Source organism: Stegostoma tigrinum, chromosome 15 (assembly GCF_030684315.1).
Source record: "Stegostoma tigrinum isolate sSteTig4 chromosome 15, sSteTig4.hap1, whole genome shotgun sequence".
Lineage (NCBI taxonomy): Eukaryota > Metazoa > Chordata > Chondrichthyes > Orectolobiformes > Stegostomatidae > Stegostoma > Stegostoma tigrinum.
The window spans coordinates 26,043,650-26,063,291 of record NC_081368.1 but is presented as its reverse complement, the minus strand read 5'-3'; the positions used below and the strand labels follow the sequence as shown (position 1 = coordinate 26,063,291).

Genomic DNA, 19,642 nt, shown 5'->3' with positions numbered 1-19,642 from the left:
CCATAGATGCTTTCTGTATGTTAAGCCACTCTTAATCCTTGCTAGTATAATACGCCCAATCCGCACACCCTAATTTTGTTTATTTTTGTTTTCCACTGGTTTAGCATTATTAATGGCCCAATAAATATCCTCAAAAAAAAACTAACAGGTTCATCAAACATCACTTCCCTTATTTAAATTCATGATGACTACCAAATTCAACCATTTGTTTCTAAAAGTCCTGTTTTCACACTATTTATACTTCTTCAGAACTGAAGAAGAAGTCACACTCGACTCAAAATGTTATCGCTACTTGTCTCTCCAATAATGCTACCAAACTGCCAAGTTTCTTCAGCATTTTGTGTTTATCCTTGGTCATCCTTTATGGGTTTTGAATTCCCCCCAAATTTCAAGCTTATCACATTTTTCTGGCACTCTCATAAGCAACTTCATTTAATCTATTGTAATCTTTAACTTCTTGTGTCAGATATGATTGATTCACCTTTCCCAGTGGGTGTTTGTACCTTAGCGGGATCTAGATCTGTTGTTGATTTCATAGTACTTCTTTAAATATTCAGCACTGCCCATCTACCTTCAAATCTTGTATTTTTTTCAATCCAGTCAACATGCCCCTCAGTTTCCTTTGTTCAGATACAAGGCACAGCTCCAGAATGAATGATTTAAAATTAAAACTTAATGCACTATTACAGTCACAACTGGATGGAAGGGCAAAGTCCCAGCAACGGAATTTGATTTTCTGACCCACATTCTCCCTCTACAACAATACTAGCAAATCACCTGACCTTGTGAGAACACATCCTTCCCCCTGCCCCTCCCTGGGAATCTCGCCTCATTGTAATAAATAAGCATACTGTTGGCAATGGTGGCATGGCAAAGAAAACAAAGCCACAAACTTATGCAAGGCCAGTTCAATGCCATCAGCTGACATTCGCATTACTGGCTTTTTAACTGTCAAGAGCTGAAAGCTGCCTCAGTGCATTTTTGATGCATCACCTCCAGCCTCGAGTGTGATTTGGTCTAATTATCCTCTAACAACAAGGGATATTAGTTTACTCCTTCTACACTCAAAGATTAGGAGCCACCACTGACCCAACAGATAATTGCCACATTAACAACAGTCTTTTTACTAAGAGTAGTTTTTGTTTGGCCTTTATTTCTCAATAAAAAGGCCCATGTCCCCGATTATACGTTCTCTCAACACAACACTGAAGGCCAAAAACATGCTTCAAATAAAAGCAATATCTTTCCTCAAAGCAACACATTAAGCATCCAAGACAAGAAAGAAGTTACAGTACCTATTGTGCCAGACTGTTTTACTTTGTACGAAGTAATACAGCACAGTGAACAGAAAAAACCCATCTTTCCAGTGGTATCCACATTTGCTATCATGTCGAAGTTCTTGCCCAAAGTTTTGCACCAAGCACATGGAAGCACTTTAGTGTTTTTCTGAGGGAGAAATGGAGAAAAAGACTTGGTGTTTTGTAATTGGCTATTTGTAAGTAATATTACTTTTTTTCAGCTCCATTAAAATAATTGCGCTGGTTCCCAATGATGCACGCAATTGACATGTTTCAACTGGCCCTGAAAGAAAACTTGCTGAGAGAGGGTATATATTGTAGTTAGCACTATTGGAAAATGTGGATATCCAGTATGGATGGTTTTGGAACTGAAGCAGATTCAATAATCATGTTTATTACTTTTTAAAATGGCGTAACTAGGTTAAAAACATTTAGGACTTCAAGCAAGGACAGGAGAGTGGAACAGAGTGGATAGATCATCGAAACGGTCAACACAGGAACACCAATTTTGGCTCATAAATAAAAAACAGTCACTTTCACAGGAGAGAGAATAATTTTAAAAACATCTGCTTGGAAGAACACATACATGCATGGAAGACATAAGCTTAATTAATTGCATAATAAAAGTAATTAGGTATCCACAAGACAGACCTATTTACTTCACTGGAAATCAGCAAACCTGTGCCAGAGCATCCACTAAAGACAACAGGGTGCTACAAAGGGAAAACCAACCTAAACCTCACTCAGCTCAACATCTAAATAGCATCTGATGCGACCTGGCTACAAACTGCCAGCTCACCAGATTTGAATCATGACCAGGGACTCAAAACAAAAAATATTTCATTTTCCTTTATTTTTTGCTTATGAAATTGGAATGTGGATATAACTGGAAAGAAAGCATGACATCAATCTACATTATACAAGAGTTTAAAAAAAAGACTAAAATCACTTTTCAACATGAATTCAATACCTAAAAAAGCAATATCATGGAGCGCAAGGTTTAAAAAGGTGGACAACAGTGCAAACATCAATAAAGGTTTTCAAACCTTTTTTCAATAGAGGATCTGAAAGAAGATTGGAAGAGGTGACTGGAAAAAAACTGTATAAGCAAGGAGTCCAAGCGACAGAAGGCATGACCACTCATGGGTTCATGTTGGGGAGTGTCAATGCACAACGAACAGTCATTTAAAGAAAGTTTTTTGCTTTGTCTGTGTTAGGGTGGGGATGTATAATGGAGAGTTGGGTGCTGGGGCTCCAAGTGGCTAAAAGGGATAGGGAGAGGGGCATAACAAGAGCAGGATTCAAGCACAAGGAGAAGAATGTTAAAAAAACACATTGGTATATTCAGACCCAGCATAGGTCAGCAAACATGGGGTAAATGGTGCACAGAACTTGTCAGTTCAGAAAGGGGCAGAAGGGGATGATCTTAAGTATCAATTAATAAAGACAAAACTCACCCACACTGGTCAGTGAGTGAAAACACTAACACAGCACTCTGGCCAGACTAGTGTGTGGTTGACTATTCTGACAAGCTCAAGAGAGATTAGAGAAAACTATAACAGAACCACCGGAATAAAATTGATATTTTAGCAATTCTGAACACTACTGTTGCTTTTGGATGCTTTGGTTCTTTAAACATGCTTGCATATTTAAGCTTTTCCACAAATGAAAATAAAATTTATTAATTTATTTGCTGCATAAAAAGATGCACATATTCAAGAGTGCATTAAACAATATGCCCGCAGTTTGACACACACCAGAACCTTCACATCAGGTATAACCGCTGTTGATTATTTCCAGTTTAATAATTTGGTAATTAGGGTATAATAAAGAATAATCTTCATTAACACTCGAGGATCAAAATTAAGTGTTTACCTTTCTCTTTGCAAATACTTTCTAATTTCTTTAATATAGGAATATAGAAAAATATTGTGGTATTTTAGCCAACACTCCCATTTCAATTGAGATCAAAACAGATTAGCTGGGAATTTACTGCCACTTGTGACATTGTTTGCACTGAAAAGAAACTGTGCAAAATGTTTTACAACATATCAATAAAACATATAGTGTCTTCCCCTCTACAACTTGAAGTTGTTGGTTACTGACTTCCTGGCAGTAGTCACTTGCTGGCCAAGGGCAAAGACAAATGCAGTACAGAAATAGTGGAAAATAAGACTTGTTTAAAAGTTCAAGTGGATGTAAAAGCAGAGAAAATTCAGTATTAAATACAAGTTTACCTTTTTATACATATTCAAACAGCCTGTGTTACAGAACCTCCTCTGTTGTCCTTCATGATACAGGTACTGAAGCATAAATCCTCGGTTGTAAAAATAAACCCCACAATTATCACAACAGTTAGTTTTCAGGCCATTGCTTGCTCTGAACTTGCTGAAACAGGCATTGCTGCACAGCCGATGGACGACATTTCCATTACTCACTTCGTGTAGAATCTAGAGGCAATACAATTAATAGTTTTATGCAACATTATTTTAATATGTAACAATTTATGGAAGAAAGCAGTTGCACCCCAACTCCTTAATACAGGCAGTCTTGAGCAGCACTTTCCGTTCTCGAGCCTCAGAGTCTCTACATTTCTGACTCATTCAGGACAACTCCGCTACTAAGTCAAGAATCTAGTGAGAATTTTATCTTTGAAAGTTATAAGAATGAGCAAAGCTGAAGAACGCATTTGACAGCCATTCAAAAGGATTGTACTGCTGGACCACCCACATTCCTCCTCTATCAGTGTCACCAACGATAGTGAAAAAATTGAAAATTGTAACTGGCAAGCTGAAATTGACAGTATTCAGCATGAACAATCAATAGTAGACCCATAATATTCCTAGATTATATTATGCTTCCAGCTGATGCTTTTCATAGAATCCCTACAGTGTGGAAAAAGGCCCTTCGGCCCAACAAGTCCACACTGCCCCTTGGAGCAACCCACCCAAACCCATCTCCCTATAACCCACACACCCCTGAACACTACGGACAATTTAGCATTGCCAATCCACTTAGCCTGCACGTTTGGATTGAGGGAGGAAACCAGAGCACTCAGAGGAAACCCACACAGACACAGGGAGAACGTGCAAACTCCACACAGATAGTTTCCCGAGAGTGGAATTAAACCTGTGGCCCTGGCGCTGTGAGGCAGCAGTGCTAACCGCTGAGCCACCATGCCACCTCTTCTAAAGTAGAGGGTTACATTAGCTACCCTTCAATCTGCAGCAACTGTAACAGAATCTAAAAGATTCTTGGAAGATGAGCACCAATGTATCCATTACTTCTGGGGCCACTTAGAGTCACGGCAGAGAAACAGAGCCTTTGGTCCAACTCATCCATTCTGACTAGATATCCTTGGTATTTCTAGTCCCATTTGCCAGCAGTTGGCCCATATCCCTCTAAACCCTTCCAGTTCATATACCCATCCAAACTGCACGAGACCACTTAGATCCCAGGCTGAAATCTGGTTTGAAACGTCATATTTTACTTTTTTTTTTGGTTTTAACGGAAGGTGGTTTCTCACTGAAACACAAGCACACTGATTTGGTCTCAACAGTAAACAGATGTTTAATAATTTGAAGAAACGACGACAAAATAAAACAAAACTGAATGATTTACACAACACACACAAAAAACTTCAAAACGTGCAGCAAAATATTGTTCCATTAAGCCAAAATCACCCCACCGAAATACCAGAGAATTCCCTTCTCTGTCACACACAGTGTTTGATTTAGCTGGGACTTCAATTTCTGATCTCAAGAATCCGAATGCTCAATGCTTTATACAACTGACCTTCCCAATGCTGCATCACACCTTTAGGGTTACAACTAAACACTTCTTGTCTGGAAGTTTTAAAAATGAAGTTCCAGCATTAAGGTAATCTATTTCTTAACTGTTCTAAGCGATTACCCTTTCTCAAAACCAACCATTTTGCATATTCTGCTTCAGCAAAGACATCTGCAAAAATGCCCAATTGCAAGTCAAAAGCTCTCTGCGGGCAATTCTCCCAAACAAAATTATAAACAAAATGAATCTCTGATATTCTCAACTGGAAGCCAAATGCACACAATGGAAACAAACTCTCATTAGCGTCCAAGAACACATACAGCCTAAACAAATAGAGTACTTTGAGTCGGTTTTCACCAAATAGAAGGAATTGGTAGAGGCTGATCTCAGGGAAAGGAGTGTTGAGTTTCTAAGCCAAGTGGCCATTAAAAAAGGTTATGCATCTTAAGTCATATTAAGGTAGGTAAATTCCCATGTCCTGATGTGATCGTCCAGATTATTGAGAGAGAAAAGAGAATAAATTTCTGGAGCACTGACAGATATCTCTGTATCCTCTTTGGCCACAAGCGAATTCCCAGAGGACTAGAGAACAGTCAATGTTGTTTCATTATTTAAAAGAGAGTAGCAGGGATAATCCTGGAAATTACAGGCCTGAGAGTCTCACGTCGGTGACAGGGAAATTATTCTCAGGGACAAGGTCCATACACATTTGGAAGCAAATGGCTTACTAGCGACAGACAGTATAATTTTGTGTGGGGGAGGACATGCGTCACTAACATAATTGAGTTTTTGTGAGGAGGTAACAATGATGATTGATGAGAGAAAACCAGTTGATGGTGTCTACATGGACTTGAGTTAAAGCATTTGACGAGGTCTCTCACTCCAGACCGGTACGAAAGATGAAGTCACATGGTATCAGGGTGACTAGCAAGATGGATACAGAACTGGCTTAATCATAGGAGACAGAGGGTCGCGGTCAAAGGATACTTTGCCGAATGGAGGGCTGTGACTAGTGATGTTTCACAAGGATTAGTGCTGGGACCTCTGCTGTTCGTGATCTACATATACGAGTTGGAGGAAAGCATAGCTGGTCTAATTAAGTTTACAGACGATACAAAGGTTGGTAAACTTGCAGATGATGAGGGCAATGTCAGAGGATACAGCAGGATATAGATCAGCTGGAGGCAGAGGCAGAAAAATGGCAGATGCAGTTTAATTCGACAAACGTGGGGTGATGCATTTTGGAAAGTCAAGTGCAGTGGAGATTATATAGTGAATGGCAGAACCCTTTGCAATATTGATATTCAGAAGTATCTGGGTGTGCGGGTCCACAGATCACTTAAGGTGGCAGTGCAGGTAGATAATGTAGCAAAACTAGTCCAATGGCATGCCTGCTTTCAGTGGAAGGGCCACTGACTACAAGAATAGACAAGTTATGCTGCAGCTTCATAGAACTTTAGTTAGGCCACACTTGGAATATTCTAGTCACCAAAGTGCCAGGAGGATGTGGATGCTTTGGAAAGGGTACAGAAAAGGTTTGTCAGGATGTTGCCTGGTATGGGGGACTTTAGCTACGAAGAAAGACTGGGCTTGTTTTACAGGAGGTTGACGGGTGACCTGATAGAAATTTATAAGATTGTGAATGGCATGGATAGAACAGAAAGTACTATGAGGCTTCTTCCGCAGGGTGGAGGGGTAAATTACTCGGGGACACAGGTTCAAGGTGCAACAGGGGAAGTTTAAAAGAGATGTGCGAGGCAAATGTTTCCACATAGATGGCGGTGAGTGACTGGAACGTGCTGCCAGAGGTGATGGTGGAAGCAGACAGAATAGCAGCTTTCTAGAAGCACCTGGATGAATACTTGAACAGAAAAAAAAAGGGATATGGATCCTGCAAGTGAATACAGTTTTAGCTCGGAAGCACAAAATGTGGCAGCACAGGCTTGGAGGGCCGAAAGGCCTGTCCTGCGGTGTACGTTCATTTTCTTCCTTGTTCTTACATTTTCAGAGTATTTCTGAAAATGAAATGTGGATGGCTCCAGAAATACTTAGAAGTTAATCAGTGAACCCCCTTCAGAAACACCAACCAAAATCCATAGGCCACTAGCTCAAATCCAAATTCTTAAAAAAAAAGATGTATGTATATATTAATCACATGCCTTGCATGAGTTACCACGACATTCCACAAGAATATAGTTGGTATTATACACAAAAATCTTGAAATACAAGTAATAATAATCAAATTTTTAAATAACAGTAAACATAGCATTAATTACACATTCTGAGGCCACTTCTGCTATAGCAGGCAAAATTAATTAATGAGTTTGGGACTCAATTTCTGTAACGTCATAGGCCTTTTCAGTTGGATGCTGAAGATCCCAAGATGCTGTTTGAGGTCGGCATTATCGTGTGAACAAACATTCACTGAATGCTGTTACCGGCTAAATTATTAAAATGCATTGACTGAGGTTTATCACCTAAACATCCAATTATTACATATTCAATCTGCCTTCCAAGCAGACACAATCAAGTATCAGTAGGTGAAAATATCCATCATAGAGGGTGCAATGACATAGATTACACTGTCCAATTTGAAGTTTCATTCAAACAAGCTGAAATATTAAGCGTAAATGGGCACTCTAGCCCTTAATGACCTAACTGCAAAAACCTAAGCTAAAAATGGCTTTGGTAGAGGGGACGCATAATATCACATGATACCTTCTGGCATGTTAAATAAAACTAATGTATGCAGCATTTAACATACACTCTGCAGTCTAGGCTACTAGAAGAGCAAGAAGAAATGGGTGGGAAGGGGAGGGAAAAGGTCAAGTGTATACAGCCGAAATAATTGAATTTTAATTCCAGCCCAACATAGCATCCTTGTTGAATAACACTTATGCAGAAAATCAAGGACCTGCTGGGCCCCTACTCAGCAAAATCACCAAACAAGAAATTAATAGCCTATTGGCAGCAAGTTATGTTATATTCTGCTCCCCAAAATGTTCACTTTTGTTAGGACAGTAATATATTTGTCCCATTAGTTTTGGATCCTTTACTCCAGTGACTGTATTGGACTAGGTAGTAGATGTTTGCAGGATACTGCATTACACGGCAACTAGTCACTGCCCAGTAGAAAATGAAACAACTCATTTAAAATTATACACATTCAAATATCCTAGAACCAACTGCATGTGAATTACTATCTATAGAACATAGAACAATACAGCACAGAACAGGCCCTTCGGCCCTCGATGTTGCGCCAACCTGTGAACTAATCTAAGCCCCTCCCCCTACACTATCCCATCATTATCCATATGCTTATCCAAGGACTGTTTAAATGCCCCTAATGTGGCTGAGTTAACTACATTGACAGGCAGGGCGTTCCACGCCCTTGCCACTCTGAGTAAAGAACCTGCCTCTGACATCTGTCTTACATCTATCACCCCTCAATTTGTAGCTATGCCCCCTTGTACAAGCTGACGTCATCATCCTAGGAAAAAGACTCTCACTGTCCACCCTATCTAATCCTCTGATCATCTTGTACGTCTCTATTAAATCCCCTCTTAGCCTCCTTCTCCAATGAGAACAGACCCAAGTCCCTCAGTCTTTCTTCATAATGCATCTGCCATTTTTCTGCCTATGCCTCCAGCTGATCTATATCCTGCTGTATCCTCTAACAATGCCCTCACCATCTGCAATTTTACTGCGTTCCAGACCAGGCAACATCCTGGTAAATCTCCTCTGCACCTTTTCCAACGCTTCCACATCCTTCCGATAATGGGGCGACCAGAACTGCATGCAATATTCCAAACGAGGCCGCACTAGCGTTTTGTACAATTGCATCATGACATCACGGCTGCAGAACTCAATCCCTCTACCAATAAAACCTAACACACCGTAAGCCTTCTTAACAGCACAATCACCGTGGGTGGCAACTTTCAGGGATCTATGTACATGGACACCAAGATCCCTCTGCACATCTACACTACCAAGAATCTTTCCATTTACCCGGTATTCTGCTTCCTATTATTCCTCCCAAAGTGAATCACCTCACATTTATCCGTATTAAACTCCATTTGCCACATTTCCGCCCAATTCTGCAGTTTATCCAAGTCTCCCTACAACCTACGACATTCTTCCATACTGTCCACCACTCCACCGACTTCAGTGTCATCCGCAAACTTACTAACCCAACCACCTATGCCTGCATCCAAGTCATTTATAAAAATGAGAAACAGCAGTGGTCCCAAAACACATCCTTGAGGCACACCACTAGTGACCGGACTCCAGGCTGAATGTTTTCCATCCACCACCACTCGTTGCCTTCTTACAGAAAGCCAGTTTCTAATCCAAACTGCTAAATCTCCCTCAATCCCGTGCCTCTGTATTTTCTCCAATAGCCTACCATGTGGAACCTTATCAAAGGCTTTACTGAAGTCCATGTACACCACGTCAACTGCCCTACCCTCATCCACATGCTTGGTCACCTTCTCAAAAATCTCAATGAGGTTTGTGAGACATGACCTGCCTTTGATGAATTCGTGCTGACAATCTCCAAACAAATTGTTGCTTGCTAGATGATTATAAATCCTATCTCTTATAATCCTTTCCAAAATTTTTCCTACAACAGATGTAAGCATCACAGGTCTCTAATTACCTGGGTCATCTCTACTGCCCTTCTTGAACAAGGGCACAACATTTGCAATCCTCCAGTCCTCTGATACTAAACCTGTAGACAATGAGGACTCAAAGATCAAGGCCAAAGGTTCCACCACCTCCTCCCTAGCTTCCCAGACAATCCTCAGAAAAATCCCATCTGGCCCGGGGGATTTATCTACCTTCACACCTTCTAGAATTGATAACACCTCCTCCTTACTAACCTTAATCCTTTCAATTCTAGTAGCCCATAACTCAGTCATCTCCTTTACAATATTCTCCTGTTCCTCAGTGAAAACAGATGAAAAATAATCATTTAGCACCTCTCCAATCTCCACAGGGTCTACACAAAACTTCCCACTTCTGTCTTTGTCTGGCCCTATTCCTTCCCTAGTCATCCTCTTATTCCTCAACATACCTATAGAAAGCTTTAGGGTTGTCCTTTATCCTACCTGCCAATGTCTGCTTATGTCCCCTCCTTGCTCTTCTTAACTCTCTCTTTAAATCCTTCCTAGCTAATCTGTAACTCTCCATCGCCTCATCTGAACCATCTTGTCTTATCGTCACATAAGCCTCCCTCTTCCGCTTAACAAGAGGTACAATTTCTTTAGTAAACCACTGTTCCCGTACCTTATCGCTTCCTCCCTGCCTGACAGGGACATACCTATCAAGGACACGCAATATCTGTTCCTCAAACCAGCCCCACATTTCGATTGTCCCCATCCCCTGCATTTTGTTAAGCCATTCTATGCCTCCTACGTCTTGCCTAATCGCATTATAATTGTCCTTCCCCCATCTATAACTCTTGCCCTGTGGCATGTTCCTATCCCTTTCCATTGCTAAAGTAAACATAACCGAATTATGGTCACTCTCTCCAAAGTGCTCACCTACCACTAAATCGAACACCTGGCTGAGTTCATTACCAAGTACCAGATCCAGTGTGGCCTCTCCTCTTGTCGGCCCTTCGACATACTGAGTCAGGACACCCTCGTGCACACATTGGACAAAAACTGATCCATCCAACATACTGGAGTTATAGCATTTCCAGTCAATGTTCAGGAAGTTAAAGTCTCCCATAATGACCATCCTGTTCTTTTCACTCCTCCCCAAAATACTTTTGCCAATCCACTCCTCCACATCCCTGGAACATTGCGGGGGCCTATAAAAAAACTCCCAGCAGTGTTAACTCTCCTCTCCTGTTTCGGACCTCAGCCCATATCACCTCAGTAGACGAGTCTTCATCAAAAGTTCTTTCAGCCACCGTTATACTGCCCTATTAGTCCACCATCATGAGTGCCAGGCCCATAACAACACCTTAACTATTGGGAATTGTAATTTATATGCATTAGGAGGGGGAGGGTGTTCTCCAGGAAGTCTAAGGAAATTCTACCAGGGCTAGACTGGGTAAACACAAGGAATATGTTTGATGACCAGTGAGTCCAGGGTAGGGGTCACAGATTCAGGATACGGGTTAGGCATTTAGGACTGTGACATGGAGAACTTTGTTCACCAAGCATCAGAGTCATACAGCATGGAAACAGACCCTTTGGTCTAACTGGTTCACACCGACCATATTACCAAACTAAACTAGTCTGACCTGCCTATGTTTGACCATACCCCTCCAAACCTTTCCTATTCACGTACTTATCCAAAGGTCTTTTTAAATATTGTAACTTACCTGCATCCACTTATGAACGACTCTGTCTGAAGAAGTGTGGCGAGCCTGTGGAATTCTACGCAACAGAAAGCAGTTGAAGCCAAAACATTGAATGTTTTCAAGGAGGAGTTAGACATAGGTTTTAGGCCCAAAGGGATCAATCAGTATGGCAAGAAACTGGAAACGAGGTACTGAATTGGTCAATTAGCCATAAACATAGTATTGACAGAGCAGGTACAAATGGGTGGAAGGCCTATTGCTGTCTAATTTTCTGTGTGTTCACGTTACAATGCATAATTAAAGGAAAGACAATGAAAAGGATCACAGTCTTACATAATAAATTAGTATATATTCTTGCACTACAACTTCATGCATCAAATATTACTTTCCTAAAAACGCACGTCCGTTGGTCATTCTCACCTTTCCTTTTTTATTGCAGATACTGCATCTTGAGGATTCATCTGATGAAGCTGGTTTAAGCAGCTTGGCTTCATACAGTGATAAGCAAGTAGAGTTGCAGAATTCCTGGAAGGACTGACTTGAACCAGCCTGTGCCACCACCAAATCTTTTGTATTCAAGATATCCCTTAAAAAAAAGCAGAACACTTCATTCTTAGAAAAATTTTACTTTTTTTTATAAGAACAATGGAACAGGAGAATAAACAATTAATTAATCTACAAGGTAAGGACATTATATCAGAATGGAATACTGTTACGGATGGCTGTGGAGATCTGGACTTGAGACCGGGATATAACATTATTAACTACAGTGTTGTAATTGAAGCAGGAAATTTTGCTGAAAAAACTGAGAAAGTATTGTACCAAAGGGTAAAAGAAAAACTGACAGAGGAAAAGATAAATAAATAAAAACAATGCTGTAAAACGGGCAACAGTGAGAAGGTGGAAGATTATGAAAAATAAAGTATTGGCATTCTAAGTCTCATAATTGAATGGTATTTATGAATACACAAAGCCATCAAACAGAACTAGAAAATCAGGTTTTGGAGATGGAGACAGCATAGATCTGCAAATGAATAGGGATTAATATTCCTCGTTACAACATTTTCAGAATAGGGAACAGAAAAAGAAGTGAGCAAGATGGCAGCGTAATTAGAGAATTTTATCACACCCCAAGAGAGGGAAATAACTAAACGTCAGGCATGGCGAAGTGTAGCACTCAAACGAAATCACTTTGATCTAAATTTAAAGATTAGAAAGGTTTATAAATCACAGACAGGATTGGAAAGAGGTTTCCTGACTGACAACTACACAAATCTAACAGGACACTAACAACGGATGATCAGTATGAATTGGAATAAAGATATATTGGTCACGCTTCTAAGCCTGCAATCAGAACTGTTTCTTTGGTAAGCATGCTCCTTATCCTGTGGGGAAAGCACTGCTTAGCCCTAGTGAAATGAATAGGACAAAAAAAAAGGGAATTTTGGGTTCCTTGTGTGAACTGACAAAAAGATAAACCAAAACATAAGGACATTGAACTGAGGAAAGGAAAAGTTCAACAGGTGGAGGAATTTGGTCCAAACTAATAAGACTGAAAAAGTGTCTCAAAATCAACTGGCCAGCTGTGGAAAACCTTCATAAAGTGGAAACTAATATAAAATTAAGACTAGCAATACTAAAGATGATCATATCAAAGCTGAAGTGCCCTTATCATTTAGTCTGATTCCACACACGCACACACAATCAAGCTCACATCTCTTTCCTTAGCAGCTACACAACATTATGATTGCCAGTCACTGACCAAAGTGAAGCCAAGTATATTCTGGTCAAAGTACTGCACAACTACATCATAATGAACACAAGACCTAAATCCCACTGAGGCTGCGCGGTTCAGTATTTTGTTTGCTTTGTTAGCTGCAGTTCTACAATGAACATATACAGTCAGCACAGAACCGACTTTCACCTTGGATTGTTTTCAAACACTGTAACATTTCCCATTTTTATTGTCAAGTGTACAAGAAATTGCACTTATGTAATAGAATTGCCTTAAGTTTGTTAAAAGCCTTTCATGTAAGTCTCATGACTTTGAAAGTTTAGAAGGACTATCAAGATTTTTCAATATTAAATAAACAAGTCCCTTTTCAAAAATACGGTGATCTCACTAAGCAGTATCTACATTCTTTCATTTTGTTGTGTTTTACATAAAATATTTTGATTTTTCAAAAAGAAAAATTTTGTTGTCCAATGTCAGCAGTAACCTTATCTGAAGAAGTGTGTTCATACAAGCGCTTACATCTTCCTACTCCCAGACAACTCAAAAATCCGGAACATATTTCATAAGCACAACACCGTGCAGTACTAAGCACCTGTGAAATTAAACATTCACGTAAAATAAATTCCCCTGACCCCTTCAACTAGTACTTCAGGTTCAATCTGATGTGGTGCTTAGCTATATAGTGCAGAAGACTGAGTTCTCAAGACGCGATTCCCAAAAGTGAAAAATCAGCTAACTCGTGCTATCTACTACCTCTGGATTCAGAAGGTGAAACCAATCAGGGTTCCTCAGTTCTTTCAGTTTAATATTGCGGCTAAAAATGAAAATAGACTGCAGTACAAGATTAACCTAAAACTGATACTGCAACACACTGAAAACTATCCAACACTTCTATGTATAGTTCAAATTTTATGCAAAAACAGAAGTTACTTGTTGCAAAATGTGCATATCTTGGTCGATGATGGCTTCTGAGAATAGCTTGATAGACATGTGGAAGAGCAGAAGAGCTGAGGTGCCCCTTTTCTCTGGTATGCAGTTTGTCCCTTTTGCAGGGGCTTTTTGCAGTTAGCACAAGTTACTTTTGCCAAGGATCGTGAAGGCCTTTGTGGACGGGGAGACTGGATTTGGGCTTCAGCCTGAGCCTGAGCTTGAGCCGCTTGTAGAGACAATCTGGTGGTCCGCCTTGGTCGCCGTGAAACATAATCTTCCTCCTTAATATTAACCATTGTGGTGGAACTATCCTTTACTAAAGGAAGAGAAAATAGAACAAAAGGGATAAAATACAATGGCACAAAGCAGTTACTTCCTCAAGTAGCAATGGAGACCCATTCAGCAGTGCAATAGATTCAATGTTGTTGCTTCAAATTCAGCTAGCCAGACAAGGCGAAAGTGTTCCAAATCTACTGCTTCTAAGGGTCTCTGAAAATGAGTCCGAGGGATTGTACATTCTAAATTTCAATCAACAACATAGACTAACTAAAAATCAGCAGTGAAGACACCAGGATGAGATAATGTACAAGGAGCTCTATTCATGTGGACTTCATATTCATTGTTTGAACAGAGTAAAGCTGATCTATTAATCCAGCCTCTCAGTATGCTTCATGATCAACTGACTTTCTCAGAATGATATAAAATGTACAGCACAAAAACAGGCTTTTCAGTTCAAATGCCGTATAACCTAAGTCTCCGTACAACAACTTAATCAATTGTCAAAATATCCTCTGCTCCCCATCTCATTCATTTATCCAAATGCCCCTTAAATTTATTTTGTTTAGCAAATTCAAACCCGCAATCAGTTTTAAACCATAGGAATAGGAGTAGGCTATTCAGCCCATCAAGTGCGCTCTTCCATTTAATACAATCATGGCTGATCAAACACTTTTAGATGTCATATACCCACAACTGTTTAACCATATCTAGCAAATTTCAGTCTCCACCTTAAAACATGCTCAAAGACTCAGCTTCATAGCCCTCCATGAGAACTCCCTCTTGATTAAGTACACTTCTCCTCAGTCCTAAGTGGTGTGCCCCTTACTTTTTAAAAGTCTAGACTACTGAACCACAGCAAACATCTGATCTACATCGACCTTGTTTAACCCTTTCAGTATTCTGTACATTGCAATTGATTACCTCGTTCTCAATCTTCCAAACTCTTCAGAATACCCATTTTGCCCAATCTTTCTTTATAGGACAGTTGTGCCAATCGCTGGAACAAGTCTTGTACATTTGAGGCAAGACTTCATTACTCCTGTACTCAAATAATCTTGTGATAAAGGCTAACATTCCATTAGCTTTCTAAAGTAGTTTGCTGCATCTAAATTTCAGCTTTCATTGCATCATTGACAAGAATGCCCAGGTGCTTTTTCTTTTCCTGCATCTCTACTTTCCAACTAAAGAAATTGAGAAATATCTGTATATCTGATCCTCCTGCTTACGAGAATAACATCTCATTGCTCCACATTATATTCAATTGGCCATGTTCCTGCCTACTCACAAAGCCGGTCCAAGTTCTACTGATGCACATATACATCTTCCTTAACATACATTTCCACTTAGCTTTGCATGATCTGTAAGTGTGGAAACATTACATTTGGTTTTCACCTTCAAATTGTCAATACATTTTGTGAATAGATAGGGCTCAAGTACCAATCCTTGTGGAACCCCACTAGCCAGAGCTGCCAACATGAGAATGACATACTTATCCCTGGCCTCTAATGTTCTGCCTGTTGGCCAATGCATGTCAGCAAATTCTCTTATCCCACAAACTTTAATTCTGTTTATCAACTTCCTATAGAGACTATCAAAAAACTTCTGAAAATCCATGTATAAATATTATGCTCATCAGTTCCTTTTTATCAATTTTTTTAGTAAAACCCTACAAAGATTTTAGCAAGTTCACCAAGTCTGATTTCCCATTTGCAAATCTGTGCTGACTACGCCCAACCATCATTATTGTCCAAGTTTCTACTCATCACTTATTCTTCATAATAGCTCATATTGTCCCTACTTCTCATGTAAAACTAACAGAATTGAAGTTCCCTGTTTTCTCTCTCTTTCCTTTTTTAAATAGTGGGTGACATTTGCTCAATTTCAATGTGCAACTATCAGTCCACAACCTAAAGACTTTTCTAGGGTGGTCACCAATATATCAATATCAGGTCCCGTTGACTCATCAGCTTTCATTAACCCATGGAAGTGATACTGCTCAGTGACCTACAATATTATTTGTCTCTTCACAAATGGATAAACGGTTTGTGCTGAGGCCCCAATGGTGAAGGTTGGTTGTGTATCCTTAAACATTATTTTAACAAGGACCACATTCTTAACTACAGGTTGCCACTCCATGATTACACTTTAAAACAAAATTCCTTGATTTCAAGGAACTATCATCTCTCTCCTAAACCCCTGCACCATAACTGGGGCTAGGCAACCATGCTGAAATTCATATGAGCAGGTGAACAGTATATGTTATTATGGATTAGCTGAATTAGTTGAAAATATTCAATTAATAGACTATGCAGTCTTTAATCAAAAGAAGCAAGTCTAAAATTATAATAAATATAAAAATATAATAAATAATTCACATATTAACATGCTAAATTATAGCCAATCTCAAGCTGGATGAAGCCATGCCAATAAGCAATATGCACAGCATGAAATAAATAAGCACAACATCAGCTTCCTCATGATTTCATACTACTACAAAATTTACATTGCACACATCTCTATGAAGTGTGGGATTGCTGTGTTGCCTGACACCCATGATTCACTTTGCACAGACAATCCCTTTGTGGAGTATCCACAACGTTGCACTCTCCTACATTTTCACTTGCACTAATTCAATCAACTCATTGACTATTTCATTCAGGCTAAGCAAACAACACTATATTTGAACAATGTTACAACAGTCTACCTCCAGGCCAAGCCCACGATTCACTATCCTATTTTAAGTCCTTGCCATGCCTTGCTTTTCAAGGGTTAACTTATCAAATGATTTTATGACAGGCCTCTTAAAGCCTTTTGTCTCTCATAATTCAACTAATCCATACTGTTCACCCACTCATATGAATGTCAGCATGGTTGCCTAGCCCCAGATCTTAAGGTACCAGTCTCCAGTTTTGGCTTGTGGCCTGAAAAATGTATCAATTGTTGCATGTATCACAATAGCTCTTTCTCCTCCACACCCCAAACACACGATAAAAGGTTGATCTTCCAGTCATTATCACTGGGTCTCTCAAAATCTCTTCCTAAAGCACACTAGTTTACTGAAATGCTTGTAATTTTCAAATTTGTGTTTAAAAACATCCCTTACGCTGTATGGCATTGGCCTCTGCCTGCGATTATTTCAAAGTTGCTTGTATTCTAATTGCAAAATGTTCAATCTTTGAACATGCAGCAATGCATAAATGAAATATTTCTCTTACCATTTGTTTTGTTAGATGATGAACAATTTTCTCTTTTTGATGATCTTTGGACTGTTTCCTTAACCTCCTGCAAACAAATACAACGTGCTCCATTATTATCGTGATATTACTTCATAAATAGTTGGAAATAGGAAATATTTAAACTGCATTGAGCAGGTGAGCAAAGACAAAGTAAAACTTACCTTGCCCTTATCAGTTTTTGCAGCATTATCATTAGCTGCATCAGTTTGACAGGCAGACATGTCCACTTTAACTGAAACAAAAAAAAGAACATCAGCGTTACATTTCTCAATGTACAACTGATGGACAGATACTCTCATGACCACTCAATGATGCCATACTGAATTTGCAACTCAAATCCACTATTAAAGATAAAACAGACAAAATATCAGACATCAAGTTCTAGATCAAACTACTTCAGTTTGGAAAGTAGAAAGATTGCACACATATTCTTTATAATCTCTTGGGAAAGAGACAGAGAAAGGGGGAGGGAGTGGTGGAGAGGCAGAGAGGCCACAGGGTGGGCTGGGCGATGGGAGGACAGTGGCGTCACAAAAGGTGGCTAGTTCCGAAAGAAGGGGATTGGAGAAAGGAAGAAGCAACCAGCCTCCTTCCTTTTCCACACCTACAGTTTACATTGATGAATTGGAGTTGGGGACCCAAGTGTAGCGTGCCAGAGTTCGCAGATGACACTAAGATGAGTGACATAACAAATTGTACAACAACAGTCTAGAGAAGGATAACAGATCAGTTAAAATGAGTGGGCAAGGGTCTGGTAGATAGAGTACAATGTTGCCAAATCTGAGTGCATCCATTTTGGTAGGAATAACAGCAAAACATAACATTATTGAAATGTTGAAAAATTGCAGCATGTTGCTGTGCAGAGGGATGTAGGTGTCCCTGTGCATGAATCACAATGTTGATTTGCAGGTGCAGCGAGCAAATGGGATATTGTCCTTCACTGCTAGAGGAATGGAGTTTAAAACAGAGAGGTTATGCTGCAGCTAGAAAGGGTACTGGTGAGGTCACAACTGGAGTACTGTGTAGAGTTTTGGTCTCCTTGAGAAAGGAGAGATGTACTGGCGCTGGATGGGATGCGGAGGGGGTTGACTATGTTCATTCCAGAGTTGACAGGGTTGGTTTAGGAGGGGAGATCGAGTAGACTCGGACTGTACTCACTTGAATTTAGAAGAATCGGGGGACCTTATAGAAACATATAAAATAATGAAGTAAGTAGATAAGATAGAAGCAGGGAGTTGTTACTACTGGCAGATGAAACTAGAACTAGGGGGCACAGCCGCAAAATAAAAGAGGCAGCAGATTTAGGATTGAGTTGAGGAAGAACAACTTCACCCAAGTTTCCTGCCCAGTGAAGCAGTTGAGGCTATTTCATTGAATGTTATTAGGGTAAAAGTTAAATTTTTCAACAGCCAAGGAATTAAGGGTGAGCAGGAAGGTAAGTGGAGCCAAGTCCACAAAAAAATCAGCCATGATCTTACTGAACCAAGCGAGGGCGACAGGTCGAAGGTCAATATTAGCTCCTATGTGAAACCAGGGCACATTACTTAACAAATCTCCATACCTGTCAAGAACACACTTGCTTGACAAACTACACATCAGTCCGTTATTGATGTCAACATTCATTAACACTTAACTCTTGGATGCCTCTTAGTATTCCAAACTGCAAAAGAAAAACCATCTAATTTGCTTATGTACTTGGCTCCCTTTATCCTTGGGCTACTTTGAGTTTCTGGTGAAAGCATTCCAACACAACATTTTGACAGAAATAATGCAACACCAAGGTAACAAACTGTGGAGCTGGATGAACACAGCAGGCCATGCAGCATCTGAGGAGCACTAAAGTTGACGTTTCGGGCCTAGACCCTTTGGATTTTCCAGCATCTGCAGTTCCCATTATCTCTGATATTATAATGTAACACCAATGTAACATTAAAAAAAATTACTCGTATATAGTAAAAGTTATTAGCTTAAAAACAATGAAATATCAATTGCACCAAAACCTTCCAGAAGATTCTTGCATGTTTTTATGCCTCATTCTTGCTAGCGTTTTGATTGGCAGAGA

General features: G+C 39.8%; 1 protein-coding gene across 1 annotated transcript in view; it reads right to left on the bottom strand.

Moving 5' to 3' along the window:
* The window catches only part of LOC125458674 (zinc finger MYM-type protein 3-like), a 94,791-nt gene that overhangs the window by 65,835 nt on the left and 9,314 nt on the right, over positions 1 to 19,642 (bottom strand). Inside the window, exons 4-9 of the mRNA XM_059651255.1 lie at positions 17,742 to 17,812; positions 17,560 to 17,626; positions 14,066 to 14,381; positions 11,821 to 11,986; positions 3,536 to 3,748; positions 1,296 to 1,446 (exon numbers count right to left, since the gene is read on the bottom strand). Coding sequence (XP_059507238.1) covers positions 1,296 to 1,446; positions 3,536 to 3,748; positions 11,821 to 11,986; positions 14,066 to 14,381; positions 17,560 to 17,626; positions 17,742 to 17,812 — 984 coding nt within the window. The remainder of the gene's footprint in view (positions 1 to 1,295; positions 1,447 to 3,535; positions 3,749 to 11,820; positions 11,987 to 14,065; positions 14,382 to 17,559; positions 17,627 to 17,741; positions 17,813 to 19,642) is intronic.